This window comes from Azolla caroliniana, unplaced genomic scaffold, assembly GCF_043228905.1.
Source record: "Azolla caroliniana isolate FFs.n. ecotype wild unplaced genomic scaffold, voAzoCaro1.0.p SCAF_5, whole genome shotgun sequence".
NCBI classification, from domain to species: Eukaryota; Viridiplantae; Streptophyta; class Polypodiopsida; order Salviniales; family Salviniaceae; genus Azolla; species Azolla caroliniana.
Window position 1 is genome coordinate 15,514,720 of NW_028230440.1, and position 17,183 is coordinate 15,531,902.

The 17,183-nt window shown below is 40.3% G+C and overlaps 1 protein-coding gene across 1 annotated transcript; it reads right to left on the reverse strand.

Annotated features, from left to right (window-relative positions):
• Positions 1-1,822: 1,822 nt before the first annotated feature.
• LOC147864215 (uncharacterized) lies at positions 1,823-10,780 on the reverse strand. Its single transcript, XM_087319735.1, has 4 exons — positions 10,572-10,780; positions 6,567-6,651; positions 4,441-5,526; positions 1,823-4,062 (listed from the first exon to the last, which is right to left on the reverse strand). The coding sequence occupies exons 1-4, from the start codon at positions 10,778-10,780 to the stop codon at positions 1,825-1,827; spliced, it is 3,618 nt and encodes a 1,205-aa protein (XP_087175861.1). The 3' UTR covers positions 1,823-1,824.
• Between the last annotated feature and the right edge of the window lie 6,403 nt (positions 10,781-17,183).

The following is a 17,183-nucleotide window of genomic DNA, read 5'->3' on the forward strand; positions in this document are numbered from 1 at the left end:
AATCTACTAATATACATATATATCTTGATGACCCCTCAATTGAACCAATTTGAGGTTTACTCAAATGATAATAGCCAATTGTATTATTCTACAAAGCTTATTCACCATGAGGATACTTTTGGGGCTGTTCCACTCGAGTGGAGCCCACAACATGGAGCTGGTTGAGAGCAGAAGGGTCGATTGAGAGCCGGTTGTGTGTCGGCAGTCGGCTAAACATACAACTGATTGGGAGTCGGCTGAGTGTCGAATCAGCTAATAGGTTACTAATGACTGAGAAGGGTAAAAAGTTATAATTATTTATAATAACTATATGTATATGTACGTATGCCTTTTTTCTTTTGTATGTTTTATTGTGTGTGTGAATGGAGATATAGATATAGACGTTGGACTACAAGGCCAATAAAGGGAGGGAAAAACAACAAAAATAAAAAGTGGGAACGAGCCCAGATGGATGTAGCTTAGTTGGTAAGGTTATCTAATGGAGACGAGGTGGTCATGGGTTCAACCCCTACATTCCATAGTGGCATATAGTGAATTAAGGGATATATAAGAAGTATATAATAGAGAGGTGAAGAAGTTGGGTTTCGAACCCATAAGACAGTAATTACGATAAAAACGAGTGACCAAGAGAGAGCATACATAGAGAGTTTGCATTTCATAGAAACAGAGAAAGAAGGGAGAAGAAAAATAGCAAAGGAAGAGTGAGAGAAAGTGCAATTGTGTTTTACTGAATTAAAGAGAAAGATTTGTCAAGGGTTTTTCGTGCTTTTAGAGAACCCACGACTGTACAACGAATAAAAATAGCAAAGGAAGAGTGAGAGAAAGCGCAATTGTGTTCTACTAAACTAAAGAGAAAGATTCGTGAGGGGTTGTTCGTGCTTTCAGAGAACCCACGACTGTACAACACCTCTCCTATCCACTTGTATCAAGTTCCTTCATTTCGTTTTCGGCTTGTTTCTATCCACCCAGTTGGGTTCCAAGGTTGTTCCAAGGTTGTTCCCAAATTTGGGTTTTCCACGTTAAAATTTTGGTGTACTCTGTTTTTCGTTTCTGTTCCGTTTGTCTTATACTGTGTTTGGAAGTCTAAAGCACATCCCCATTCAGATTCATCTTCCTAACAAATATTTAACAAATATTTCTTAATATACATGTATATTATGTACATATATATATATATTTGAACTTAGAACACGTATAAGTTATGATGCACATGGAATGCCAAAGCAAGAGTCATGGGCTATGGCATATGCACCCTCACTGTGAAGCTAATGAAGACACCAATTAGCTATTCTTCTTCGGGATGGTCAGCTATTGGATGGTTCAATAGTATAGGAAGAGAAGAGATGGAAGAAGAAGATTATGTAATATACTCCATAGCATCCATAGTGGCAGTAGTTTTTGTTTCGCATGAAGAGAAGTACATTATTAGGTATACATATATAACTGTGTTGCTTTTGTTTTATTACAAGGGTACGTATATTAATACAGAAGTGTGTTGAGAACAAAGACCAAATGGGTAAAAACAGACGGCTTTGATGGGAGCAATCCAACGACAAAAACCATATTCAGAATAAAATAGCTTAGTGTGGACGACAGGACGACATGTATGTATGTGGATGGGTGGGGTCAGCCTTCGAAAAGAATTTCAGAAGGACACCCCTACCCCTCCTTAATCTGCCTGGATCTGTATATACATACATATACATATACATGCAAAACAAACTGAAAAATAGATATATATATATATATATATATATATTGCCTATACCTATGGCCTAAGTGTATGTATGTGGTATTGCCCCACTTAAGATATGTTGTGTGTGATTATTCTTCATGGTCTGTATGGGAGTGGGAGTGGGAGTGGGAGTGGGAGTGAGAATGGGAATGGGAGTGGGAGTGGGAATGGGAGTCATCATTGGTGTGGTGGTGTGTGTGTGATTCTAGGAGTGGGAGTTGTTCAATGGATGTGATGTCCTCGCCACAAGCACGGTTATGGATCCCAGGCAGGGCGGCCTTCATTCGCGCCATGAAATCGGTGGCGAGCTTGCTTTGGTCCGCAGCCGCCAACTTGTCGGTCTTGGCAATGGAGGTGCCGAACTTGCAGAGGAACCAGAAGGGCAGCACGGGGAGCTTCGCGCTGTGCTTGACTGTGGGGAAGAGGGCCAGCGCCTCCACCACACCTTGATCTAGGAGGTGTTCTATCCACGCCCCGGGCTCTCTCTTTACGTGCAGCGGCGAGAAAACAACATAAAATAGAACCTTCTCTTGGAGCTTTGGCCTATTCTCCCCTTGGGACATGATGAGTTTGAGCAGCATTTGGACACCGTCTTTGTCTGCTATCTCATCTTGCCTTACGCTCGTGTTCATGAGTGTTTCAAGAACCTCGAAGATGTTGCACGCCACATCGTCCTCTACCAAGTCCGACTCGATGCTTAACATCAGGTTATCGAGGGCTTCTCCGGTTATCGCCTCTTCGAGTATTTTTATAGAACTAGGGTGGTAGTTTATTTCCCAAAGGCCCTCGGCCACCATCGTTATAAAACTCGCATCGTTATGTAGCCTAATCGCTTGAAGCAGCGATTGTGCAACTTGTGTAGACTTGATGGTCTCCTCCCATGATTTCGCAGGAGCCCCCCGCATGCTTCTCAAAGTGGTAGAAATAAAACTCAATTTCTGAAGCATGTCTTCATTCGCACTATCATCGCTATTAGCACCGTCATGATCCATACTAGTTTCTAGTCCTTTCTGGATGTGATTGACAAGGGCATCTGATGCATCTTTGAGTGCGATTTGCACATCTAACATCGCACTTGGCTCCATCTTCCCCGACGCGTCACCATTTCCAGATAATCTAAGGAATGTGTCTCGGATAATTGATCTTTCTCGCCTCGGCCAGTGTAAGTTAACCTTCTTCTTGCTATCTCTTGCTAGTTTTTCCCATAATCCATGAGTTTCAAATATCTGGTCTACTACACTCTCTCCACCAAGTTCGCATAGCTTCTCGAGCATATCCATCGCCAATGCATTGAAGTGTATGTCTACTAACTCTTTCAATGGCATGTCACGCAACAATGCCTCACTACATGTCGAATCAGCTCTCTTAACTAACTCATACAATACGTTTAGAGCTTCGTAATTGCTATCGCTTATTGTCCCTGTAACTCCGCACCCTTTGAAAACAGAGGTCAGCACTTGGATGACTCCTCTATTGATCAATTCATTTGCAAGGCTTTTGTAGTCCTTAGGTGCATAGACATTGGCCATGTAATGGGCTATTGCTCCGGCTGTGTTGGCGTGGACACCGCCACATGCAATGAGGTAAATGATCTCTATATCTAGGATGGCCTTGAACTTCCCGGCGGCTAAGAAAAGCTCTGAAGTGATGGAGAGCTCGGTGAGAGAGCTGATTAGGTCAAGTAGCTCCACAACAGTTTGCAAGACCGTGACTTGGAGAACATGGATATCAGATCGTAGAGCTTCGGTTAAGTAATCCCCAGCTTTCTGCTTGATCTCAGTTCTTCCATACCGGAACAGCCAGGCGGCAGCGACCGCCCAACTGAGGCCAGCCCTCTTTCCCGAAACTTCCGAGAATTGAAGCATCTCCTCAGCATCTTCGAACTCGTTGTCCAAGAACAAGGACACCATGTCATGCATCCTGTAACAGAAGCTCTCATCAGGTTTAGTGAGCAATGAGCCTTTGACTAGCTTTCCGACCTCGAGCCTAAACAAGCTCTTCGGCTTGAATGCCGCCCACACTTTCTCGAGGCACGTCTCGGGGATGGGCTCGTTCCACTGGAACAAGGAGAAGATTGTGAAGAGCTGTCTTGCGTCTTGGGGTAGAGCGCGGAGGCTGAATTGGAACGAGCCGAAGACAGTGGAGGCACTGGTGTCAAGACCAGTCTGGTAGCTTGCGGGCACAGTCGCATTGGCCGCATACATGGACAGGTTGTGGATGGCCTTCTCCCATTCCTCGCGCCGCGTCTCTCCGTTGAGTGCTTCCCCGATGACTGAGATCGTCAGGGGATGGTATCCACACTTTTGAAGGAGTGCGTCGCATAGGTCCTAATTAATAATTAAAGAAGACACAGATCATCACATCACATCTTCCAATTCGTAAAGAACAGTGATTTTGTAGCGCCTTTCAAACCAGATCTTAAATTTTGTGAGCAATACAAGCCTCCTAAAAGTGTAGTGTTTGTTACATAATTGAACCAAAATATCTAGGGACGTTTGCTTGATTTCCAATTAATTCATCGCTATTGGCATTAAACACCGGTCTGAATTTGTTAGGACTTCGTTGGTTTGTTAACCATTCTAATATTTTACTTAAATATCTCCAGAGACTTATGTAGCATGGAATCCTTGGGGTGGCAAAAGTTTGTATAATCTATTGAATAACACACACATGTTTTGAAGGCATATATTGATTGGTGCACTTACCGGCAGCTCATCCAATTGAGTGTGATACTTGAGGATGTTTCTGGCGACCTCGACGACATCGGTTTCTTTGATCTCAACTTTATCCGCCTCAGTGATGGCATGCACAGATTCGATCCGAGTGGTGACGAGCATTTTACAGCTATTTCCAGAGAGCTTAGCGAGCCTCGAGGTAATGTCCACCTCCCAAACATCGTCGAGGATAATGAGGTAGCTCTTCCCCGTGAGGACCTCCTGCAGGACTTGGCACGCGTTGTCGAGGTTGAGGCCTTCGAGTTGGTCCTTCTTGCACCCGAGTTTGCGCAGGAGGACACAGATCTTGGCGGCGAGAAGAGAGTGGTACTCTCCGCAGTTGTTATTTGCAGCCGGGATGGAGCAAGCCTGGCCGAAAGGGATCTCGAGGGCACCATCGGAGAAGCGCTCAGGGGGCTCCGAAGCCACAAACCTGGCGAGGCTAGACTTACCGATCCCGGTCATCCCATGGATGAGGAGCACCTTATGGTCACTGTTTTGAAGCAAGTCCTTGATCACTTCGGACTTGCCCAGGGGCTGGTATCCATGGTCGGGCTCGACCTCCAGGAAGACGGGCAAGCCAGCGGCGTTCTTTTGCAGCGCGTCTCGGACCTCGGCCGGCAAATTCTGGAGCTTTAGCCAAGAGGTGATCAGAGACTCCATCATCCTGGCGATGCGCTGGAGGTCGCACACCCCGAACAAGGCACCTTGAAGGGTATACAGCTTAAGCTTCATGCCTTTCTTGTTAGCTATCTTCTTGGCCTTGCCCACCTGGATCTCCAGTTGCTCACACAGGCTTTGTAAGCTCTCCAGGGCATTGGCTTGTTCCACATGGTGTTTCTTGTGGCTCAGTGTCTTCTGCTCCCTCGCCTCCACCTCTGTCAGCTGCTTCAGGGTGCCCTCCAGCATCAGGATCCGCGGCAGCGCCTCCTTGTGGTTCCGCGCCGACTCCCCAACCGCCCGGATCGTCTTCAGCAGCATCGTCGCCACCTGGCATACCTCCCCAACCGGTAAGATACTCATGATCTCCTCCTCCTCCTCCTCCTGGACCTCCTCCTGAACCTCCTCCTCTGCTGCCTATGGACTTTCTGAATCAATCAATCAATCTCTAGATTCCTCCTCAATCTCTGCCCCTTGTGATCTTGATATCCTGATCCTGATCCTCCGATTCTGAATATCCCCAATCCCCCTCCGCCTAACTAACTAACTAACTAAATGCAGTGGACTGAAATTGAATGACTTGAGTATGCGACTCCACTCCCCCCTCTCCCTGCTGCTGCTGCTGATGATGATGATGGCTACCTGATATATATATATATACTTCTTTCCCACACCTGCACGACCACGTCCTCTCAGCAAATCGGGCTTCTCTTGCTATACATAAATTACACTCTCCCCCAATAATAACTATACATTATTGTGTGCTGCTTCCATCTCGCATTGTATGTCTCTTGTCTATCTATCGGAACTATCTATCTATGAATATATTTATACATAACCACTAAATTTACGAGGAGTTGGGATGAAAAAAAAGGAGAGATAGCAGAGTGACGCAGCGGGTTGAAGAAGGGGAGGGGAGGGAGGGGTACCTGAATTTCCTGTATGGATGGGTGGCTGTGATGATGATGATGATGATGATGATACATACATAATAAGGAATTATAGAAAAATAAACAATAATATGGAGAAAAACAATGGAAGTTGATGGGGAGGGGGAAATGGATCATCATAATCACATGATGGATGGATGGATATGCATGCATGCATGCATGGTTAGATGGATGGATGGAGGCATGAGTCGGTGAGTGAGTGAGTGATTTGCCATGCCATGTGCATGAATAGATGTATGTATATCCGCCTTCTGCACATCCACACATACGTGCGTGCGTGTGTTTATTGTGGCCTGTGGATTGCATTTTGTTTTTCCACGTGCAAACCCACCTACCAACCCTACCCTACCTTACCTACTACACATACATACATGTGTGTGTGTGTGTGTGTGCATGTCTGTATGTGTTTAGATTTATTATGGTTTAGATTTTATGATACTTATACATTGTGAGGAGAGGAAGAACATAACGGGGTCAATTTGCCTGAAATAACAATATTATTCATACCAAATTACGAGAAAAATACCCCCACCCTGCCTTAGAGGGATGTTTCCCAATCCATTCCGACCCACTTTTGACTTGCCTCTTTTGCCTGAATGCCATAGGGCAGAGATTGATATAGGTAGATTTTATCATGGTTGACCTATGCGACAATAGACAGAACACGTTATTCTCAATGAGTCTTTTGTTTAGAAAATCTATGATTGCCCGTATTAATATATCTCGGATGACAACGAAAAGCCCGTCATTATGGATGAACAAAGGAATCGGAGGATATGTCATCCCTACATTTCACACATGTGGAGAATGTGACAAAGAGAATCTTACATTACCAAGTATTGAATCTGCATTTGCCCCATTTTTATGTAGAAAAATGAAAAAATGGTTTGCCCATGGTATGGTGTATCGACAAGGATCTGAAACTAGATCACGCACATCTCTTCTAGATTTTGCCCACATGGAGAATGTGAGAGATTAATACCCTTGCGATAACTCTATTTCTGCCCATTGGGATTTCATGATGGATGAACGGCACTTGCGATAACTCTATTTCTGTCCACTGGGATTTCACGATGGATGAAGTATGATTAAATCTCTCAACACATGGAGAATGTGAGAGACGAAGAGAGAATTATACACTTTGGTAGATCTTTGTTTGCCCAAATTAGTGTTCAAAAGAGAAGAAAAGGCCTTTGATGTTGGATGAAATAGGAATACATTTCTTGAATGTGAAGCATGTAAAATCAGGATTATTAATGTGTATCATATTAGAACATATCACATGGACATTACATTGGGATCTACGAATGATTCATGCCCCCTCCATGGTTTATGCCCAATTTACTAACCACCAAATTGATACAAATTTGCCACGATGAGCATATAATGGACCTTCCTAATGGAACTAGTTTTGTGTCTAAAAATTGACCACTACACAATCTAAAGAACCACCACGATGACAAGAAGTTTTTTTGCATGACACACAATATCTTTTCACTAGGACAAATTCATATGGTTACTGCAATAAGTTTTGCTCTAGGCTGAAAATTTTCGGATATTGTTAGAAACAATGATCTTCTATAGTTTGTATTAATTATATCTACAAGTGAAAATTTTGAATCAAATAATAACAACTCTCAAATATAAGGTTTAAAGACACGAGTAAGCATCACATACCAATACTCTGATAAGTGATAATCTTGAATGGACTCTCGTTGCTATCAATGAGACTCGATAATGATTCTCCTTAGTCAAAGACAAAATGTGTCCCCCAAGGTTTTAGTCAAAGATGCGCTAGAAAGCGTGCAAAGAACCAAACTTGCATTTGACGAAATATAGGTTACATTGTGTGGAACTTGTATGGACTTTAGCCTATAATTGATTGTGATTTCCACGACACATTTTCTCAAAAAATGTGTTCTTTGAGCCTTAATACATGGCGTTTGGGGATATACCTCTACTAGGTGAAAGCAAGGCAAGGTTATTTGTTGTAGTTTTAATGGGCAAAAATAAGAGAAACTAACATTCTGAAATCCATGTCACGTTGAAATTTGTCAAAACATGTAGCTACCATTATTTGCCCAGTTCGATGATTTATACCCTTATAGATGGTACATGTTTGGTTTCATATATGTACACCGGACACATATGGTATTATCTATGTATATAATGTCTGTGTGTGCCTATATATTATTTTATGTTTATATGGATGTATAGTTTATGTACAATATGTATATAAATATAAGATTGAGATATTCACATTTGTGGGGTTTCCCATTCGAATGCATGGTCAAGTATTCGTTTAACAAAAAAAAATAAAGAGTAGATGAACTCCCTCCTTTTTAGTTTCCTAGGATATAAAAATGCGACTTGACAATAAAAGAGAGACTTGACGCTAATAAATTTTTGGGAAAAGTACAAGGATACCCTTGGAAGTTCGTGTATTTACCAGAATGCCCTTGGAAGTTCCAAATTTACCAAACTACCCTTATATCCAAAAAATTACACTTTATAAAGTAATTATACTCTCAAATCTTTGGTAAATAGGGTTCATTTCTTCCATATTTGGTAAATAGGGCTAATTTGTAGATTTGAGTGTATTATTACTTTATAAAGTGTACTTTTTTGGACATAGGGGTAGTTTCGTAAATTTAAAATTTCCAGGGGCATTCTACTAAATAGAGGAACTTCTAAGGGTATCCTAGTTATTTTCCCCAAATTTTTATAGTAAATGTCAAAGTTTTCGTTTTTTTAATAAATAAAAAAATGAAATTAAGGTTCATTAATTCCTCATTTTTTATTCTCCCAAAATTTATGGATATTTTTATTTGACATTAAAAAATTGAACTTCACACTAATCATATTTCTATAGTAAATATAAAAATATTCGTTTTTTAAAATTAATAAAATAAAATAAAGGTTCATAAACTCTTATCTTTTTTATTTGACACTAGTGATAAACGAGAGTTCATTCTAATCATATTTTTATAATCTATTAATGAATGATTGTTCTTTTTTTAGTGAATTAAATTGATTTATTTTTAAAATAATTAATTAATTAATTTTTTGTATATTTATTTTGCAAAACGAATGGTTTTATAATATTCTTAGAGCCATTTCTTTTTCTCGAATATTGTGAATATCATGCATGTGTCAATCTATGGTAATAGTCTCTAGATACATATATATAGCAAAGAAGATTAAAATAAAAACCTAAAATTCTCACTTTTTCCTTGACAAAATAAGATTAAGTTTATTGTAACCCTTGAAATATGGGTGGCAAGAGGATATATTAAATGATAAATTTTGAAATACAGATGGCAAGAGAACTTGACATTGAGAACTGCTCCATGTTGTGAAAAGAATTTACATATTGGGACATTTACACCAATGGAACAGAATGAGAGGAAACACTACATTGAATGGAAGTTGAAAACATAAACAATAATTCTTAACAACTAATGACACTAAATTTCCCACTGGGAACCCCCCATTGAGGATCACAACTACTTCCTTAAATAGAGTTTTATTGGAAGCCCAAACGGTCATGAGATGGAACGTTTGTGCTTCCAAGATTTATTTTAATAATCTATTCTTGTATTTTATGTAATTGTAACAATCGTAACACTCTCTCACCAATCGAGAGAGTTTCGACCTCGAAAATATTGCATTAGAGCTTTCTAAGTTTGGGGCTTTGCTTGTTGTAGTGGCTCAAGTAGCCATTCAAACCCTACTAAACCCTTCTTGTAGCAACCTTCTTCAGTTACCCACGACACTTCAGATAGGGGTTTCCCTCGCCACTTGATGAAATAGCATCTTCTCCCTCTACGGACTTGTGTCTTCAGAAGTGCTTCAGGTTCACATCTATTAGTTTCCTCGCAACCCCATGTTTCATCTGGGTGGAAACGTTTTAGCAAGCTAACATGAAAAACATTGTGTATCTTGGAAGCCTCCGGGAGCGGTTATTTGTAGGATATGTTCTTGAGCTATTTGACCACCTTGTACGGTCTATAAAACCTATGATTAAACTTGGGTGTGAGGCCCTGAGGTAATGGCCAACTAGCGGAATTGACAACTGCTAAATCCCCTGGATAAAACTCCACATCTTCTCGTTTCTTATTGACACGATTGATCATCCGCAGCTTTGTGTTTGTGAGATGATCTTGTGCTACTTGCATCCGGTCCTTCCACTTCGCCGAAAAACGAGATACATCCAATTCCTCGACTTGCGTCTTGTTATTCGTATGTAATAAAGCAATCGGCGTGAGGACATCTTTGCTTATGGAGAGTTCGAATGGAGAGAATCCCGTTGCTGAATGGATTGCAACATTGTAACAAAATTCGAGCATTTTGCTGTGTTCCTCCTAGTCTAATTGATCCGCTTCGACATAACATCGATTGTAGACTTCAATGCCTTGATTGAGTCCTTCGGTCTGTCCATTCGTTTGCGGATGTGCGGATGATGACATACGGAGTTGTGTGCCCAAAATACGAAACAATTCTTGCCAAAACCTGCTAGTGAACCTTGGATCCCTGTCAAACACTATGATTTCTGGCAACCCATGATACTTGAAAACATCTTTAAAGAACAAGTGGGCTACATGTTGTGCTGTTAGAGGTGGCTTTGCTGGCATCAACTGTGCTTGTTTAGAAAAGAAATCCATGATTATGATAAGGATGCAAAACCCCTTGGATGACGGTAGATCAACAAACAAAGCCATGCTTATTACATCCCACGGACGAAATGGCAACGACATCTATTGTAGTAGCTCGAGTACTTTTCCCTGCCTAGCTTTCATTGCTTGACCGCACGAAGAATTTTTTAACAGCTTTTAATGTGCGCTTTGTCCTCCAAGCCCAACCATGTGGTAATCATGTGATTCTCTTAATATCTTTGCCTTTAGTAGTATATTATTAGGGATTACTATTTTATAAGCAATTCACAATAGCTCGTCCTACAACTTGTACATTCCGTGAGTAGCGCTCCCGTTCGCGACTTTGGCTATTAATTGGCGCATCTCTGCATCCTCTAATTGTGCTTGTCATACTTCCCCTATCCATCCTTGACTCGTGATACTTCCCCTATCCATCCTTGACTCGAGCTAATGGAAATGTGGAGGATGTGTGGCAATAAACGTAGTGCATCAAGTAATGTGTGCAACTTACCTTTTTTATGTACAATTTTCAAATCAAATTCTGCTAACATAACTTGCCATCTCATTTGTTTTGCTAAAAGTCATGGTTGCGTCTACTGGAAGCTCTTCACCACAATGAGACCTTTATACCTTGCTGGATTTTTGCCATCTCCCTGTTTTAGTTTATACACCTAGTTATTTCGGAGTGCCCTCTTTCCTTTCAACAACTCCGTCAACTCATATGTGTGGTTCTCATGTAGGGAATCCATTTCATCTTGCGTGGCACTTAGCCACTCTCTGTTTTGGGTGTCCCTCCTTGCTTCCTCGAAGCTGTCTGGCTACCCCTCGTCGGTTAGTAGCACATACTCTTTATCCGTATATCTTTGGGGGGGCCTTCTGTTCCTCAGAGGGTATCTCCTTCCTCTGTTTACCTTAGCCGGCTCGTTAGGTCCTTCCTCTTCTTCTTCGGCTAGTTCGTCGTCTGATTCAGAGTCGACTAGTTCTTGCTCTTCGGATTCGACCGGATACCTTCTTGCAAATCCGGCTCCGGATCTGACCCCATCTCCGGATCCGGCTCCCGACTAATCTGAATCCATGTCTGAATCTGGTCAGCTCACCTTGTTCTTCAGTCAGCATTCGACTTCCGACTGACTCGGAGGAAGTATTCGACTTCTCCATCTCCCAACCAACAATAGTCTTCTCCTCAATGAAGACTATGTCTCAACTCCGGATCACTTTCTTCTTGGCTAAGTCCCATAGCCAGTAACCGAATTCGTCGTTGCCGTATCCCAAAAATATGCATGGCCGAGTCTTGGGGTCTAGTTTTCCCCTCTGATCCTTTGCTATATGCACATAGGGAAGACAATCGAACACCATCAAATGCTGGTACGACATGTCTTTACTGGTCCACACCCTTTGTGGAATATCTTCGTCCAAGGGTATTGAGGGTGACCTATTTATCATGTAGACCGTTGTCCTCAGCACCTCAGCCCAAAACGTCTTGGATACCTTTGCACATGCGAGCATGCTCCAAACTCTCTCCATGACAGTACAATTCATTCTCTTGGCCAACCCATTCAGCTCTGGCATTTTCGGCATGGTGTATTTGAGCCAAATTCCCTTTGATTGGTATTCTCGTCGATTATCCGCTTGAACTGCTTTCAACCTTGGTCTTCAATATGGAAGCCCACAACTTCAGGCTACAGTAGTCTATGAAGGTCACGAAACATTGTGAACCAGCATGAGACTTTGTATCTACGTAACATACATATGTATGCATGAGTCCAGAGACATCTTCTTCCTCATCGGGGGTCTGGATCGGAAAGAGGCTTTGTTCTTCTTGTCGGCCAAGCAATCGGTGCAATTATCAAGCTGCATCTCCGGAATGAGGTTATCCTCAGTAAGCTTCCGCATCCCCTTCTTACTCATGTGGTATAGCCTCTTGTGCCACAGCTCATCGGCTGTGCCGACTGCCAATTTACTTCCTCTTGGCATAGTCGAGCATGCATCAGATACAATGTGTTTGTCTTCCAGGCTCAGGCCATAATCAGGTTTCCCTTGTAGAAATTTAGTGTCCTGTTTTGGAAGCTACCACTATAGCCCGGGGACTTCACTATCAAAACTTGTATGATAGCACGTGAGTTCATCAAAAGGGGTTTTAATTAATCAGTGAGATACAGAATATATATACATAAGGGTATTAATAAAGATTTGAAAATATTTTTACATAAGGGTATTATCAATTATGTTGAAAAAAAAATTACGTATGCCCATGAAATATTAGATATTTCAATGAGATAGTAAAGAATATATTATGCAAAGAATACTCAAATTTGAAGTGGCATACATACATACATACATATACATGCATGCATGCATCCATATATACCTACATTCAAACATTACATCCCTGAATATGTATATACATACATACATTACACCCATTTATACATGCATGTTGACTAAACATAAATATATATTACCATATGTAAATATGTACATACACATACATACATGCATTACATACTACATACATATTAAAATTGGCCATATATATTGACATACATATATAGATAATACATACATAAAAATTACATATTACATTTATACATACACTTCCTTACAAACATATTTTATATATTACCATATGTAAATATGTACATACACATACATACATGCATTGCATACTACATACATATTAAAATTGGCCATATATATTGACATACATATATAGATAATACATACATAAAAATTACATATTACATTTATACATACACTTCCTTACAAACATATTTTATATATTACCATATGTAAATATGTACATACACATACATGCATGCATTGCATACTACATACATATTAAAATTGGCCATATATATTGACATACATATATAGATAATACATACATAAAAATTACATATTACATTTATACATACACTTCCTTACAAACATATTTTATATATTACCATATGTAAATATGTACATACACATACATACATGCATTACATACTACATACATATTAGAATTGGCCATATATATTGACATACATATATAGATAATACATACATACATAAAAATTACATATTACATTTATACATACACTTCCTTACAAACATATTTTATATATTACATATGTACAAATATATATTACCATATGTAAATATGTACATACACATACATGCATGCATTACATACTACATACATATTAGAATTGGCCATATATATTGACATACATACATAAAAATTACATATTACATTTATACATACACTTCCTTACAAACATATTTTATATATTACATATTACACACATTTATTATTATACACACAATTATATACAAATGTAAATATACAAACCAAACACAAAAATTTTATATATATATATATATATTATATACACATACATACACATACACACATTCCATACATACAATACAATACAATATGTACATACATACACACACAAACATAACACACATCACACATGCATATATACCTACAAGCTACATTCATATATCACACATCACACATGCATATATACCTACATCCATGAATATGTATATACATACATTACACTCATTTATACATACATATTAACTAAACATAAATATATGTACAAATATATATTACCATATGTAAATATGTAAATGGTGGTTCGCTGCCTCCTGCCAGGTAAGGGGTGCTGGAAGGTACTTCTTCGCAACAGGCTGGAAGCAGGGACTCCCAAGTATGGTAGGCCTTGGCCCGACTCCTTGAATTGGTGTTGCACGAGCGGAGTCCCACCCAAGCTAGCTTGCCATCCGGAGGACAGGGTCGCGAACTCCATCTTGCGGGCATGGTGCCATCTACGTCAGCATTTGGTCAACCACACCCCGGAGACATTGACCGAATGGACTAGACAGCCCCTATTCTGGAATCCTCACGTGCGAACAAGTAACGACATGATGCTAGGGCAACTTCAGGGCCTAGCATGGGGAAAGTTGGCACAAACAGGCCTCCTATCTATTGACGATTGGAGACGTATGGCTGTTTCAGGAAGAGCCCAAGAGGACCTTTTCCCTCCCCTCAAGGGACCTACGAAAATGCGGAGACTGATAGCTGAGGCAGTTGCTATGGTTCCGATGGGGGAGGCGAGAGAACCTGCATGGTTCGGTCTCTTTGACGAGGTTGGAATGGTCAAGTCGCTAAAGGGTGTGAGTAGATCTGGGAGAGATACAGTTTTTGGGGACAGTCAGAGCAGGGGCTCTTGGCACCCAATCCGAGTGGTGGCACAGGTTGACAACATCTGGAAGACAGACCCGGATGTTGCTAAGGTGGAACCCCTTTGGAGATTAAGGGTATATGGTTGTCACCCCCTTGTCGATCTGGATTGGGACCCAGGGGATTTCAGATGGAAACATGATGATAGACTCCATCACTTCTTCGATTACACCACTAAATTGGGTCGGACTTTGCAACTGCAGCTGGGCAACCCCCTTCGCAATGGCTGGCGAACATTGGGCATCCTCGATGAGGCGCTCATTACCTTTTGGAAAGGTCTCTGGCGCCTCCACATGCCTGAAAAGATCAAGCTCTTTTGGTGGCAGATCGGTCACAATGTGGTGCCCGTTGGTGAATGGCTAGGTAAACGCGGCGGCCCGTTAGGCTGCCCACTGTGCTCTCAACCTATTGAGACTCTGAGACATTGTCTGTGGGATTGCCCTCAAGCTCAAAAGATCTGGGATAGAGTGACTCGCCTCATTGCGACATGTGAAGTTGAAGGAACAGCCTCGTGGAGCGCTGCGGCATGGATTGGTCACTCGGTCGAAGGGTGGATGGACACCGTCAATGCAGATAGTTGGTGCTATGTATGCACGAGAGGCAAAATCGTCAAGATCCGTTTCGTAAGAGGCTTGCAGCCCGCATACCCTAGGTTTCCAGAAATCTGGATGTTGATTGCAGGTTTCACCTTGTGGTACATATGGAAAGCGCGTTGCCTCAAGGTTTTCCAAGGTACGGTACGGCACGGCCCCCGGAGGAAGTGATCATGGACATATGGCTCGCGATTATCAGCTGCCTACGAGGGCAACTGGAAGAGATTTGCAGCCACTCCAACGACATGATCTCTGCCCGGTTGCGCTTTTGGCAGAAATGGAGGAACACACCTATGGTGATGCAAGGCGAGAGTGGCCCGAGGTAGAATTACCAGCCCCCACGCTGGTTGTTTCCTACTCACCTGCCACCCTCTCTTCATTGTCGGCCCCAAGAGCCGACTCGTACTAGGCAACATTGAAGGTCATCGCCTTAGATATAGGTAGCTTCTTACATTAAGTTAGGCCGCAAGGCATTGTAAGTAGGCTGATCTTCTTCTACTTGATCGGAGGTAGACTCCCCGATGTGTGTATAAGTCTCCTTGTAGACTCTCTATGTAATTATCCTTCCTAACTAATGGGAAAGTAGCTTCATTTTGGAAAAAAATAAATAAATAATTACATAATACATACAATAAAATTACATATTACATACATATATACATACACAAATGCATATATACATACAAAACACACAAAAATAAATTACATATTATATATATGTATACACATACACATACATATTAACACCTAAAGGCTAAGATTACATACTATATATATACAAATCTTCATACTTACAAACAAGTTACATATATTACATATATATACACGTGCACGCACATAAATAAATTAGATATTACATAGCATATATTACACAATATTCAAATTTACACATACATAAATTACATATATACATATATAGATACATACATAGATATACATATTACATATGTACATACATATTCCACATATCACCATATATATATGTATAGATTATACTGGACCATACAAACCACAATACTTATATATATACATACTACACACACACACACACACACACACACACACACACACACACACACACACATTAGATATGTATATGTATACTTACACATAAATAAATTAGATATTACATAGCACATAATCCATACCTATTACACAATATACAAATTTACACATGCATAAATTGCATATATACATACATAGATATATTACATATGTACATACATATTCTACATATCACCATATGTATAGATCATACTAGACCATAAAAACCACAATACTTACACACACACACACACACACACACACACATTAGATATATGTATACTTACACATACATTGGATATATACATGCATATTACGTACATATTACAAACATACATCCATATACGAGCCATATACATATGTACTAAACATGAAAATATCCCAAAAATATAGATACATAAATACATTACATATATACACGTACATACATTCATACATTTACATATATATGACCACATACACACACATACATACATACATTAGATATATATGCACATATTACAAACATATTCATACTCATTAAATCATGTATATCGACATATACATATATGCATACATATCATACATTACATATGTACATACATATTCTACATAT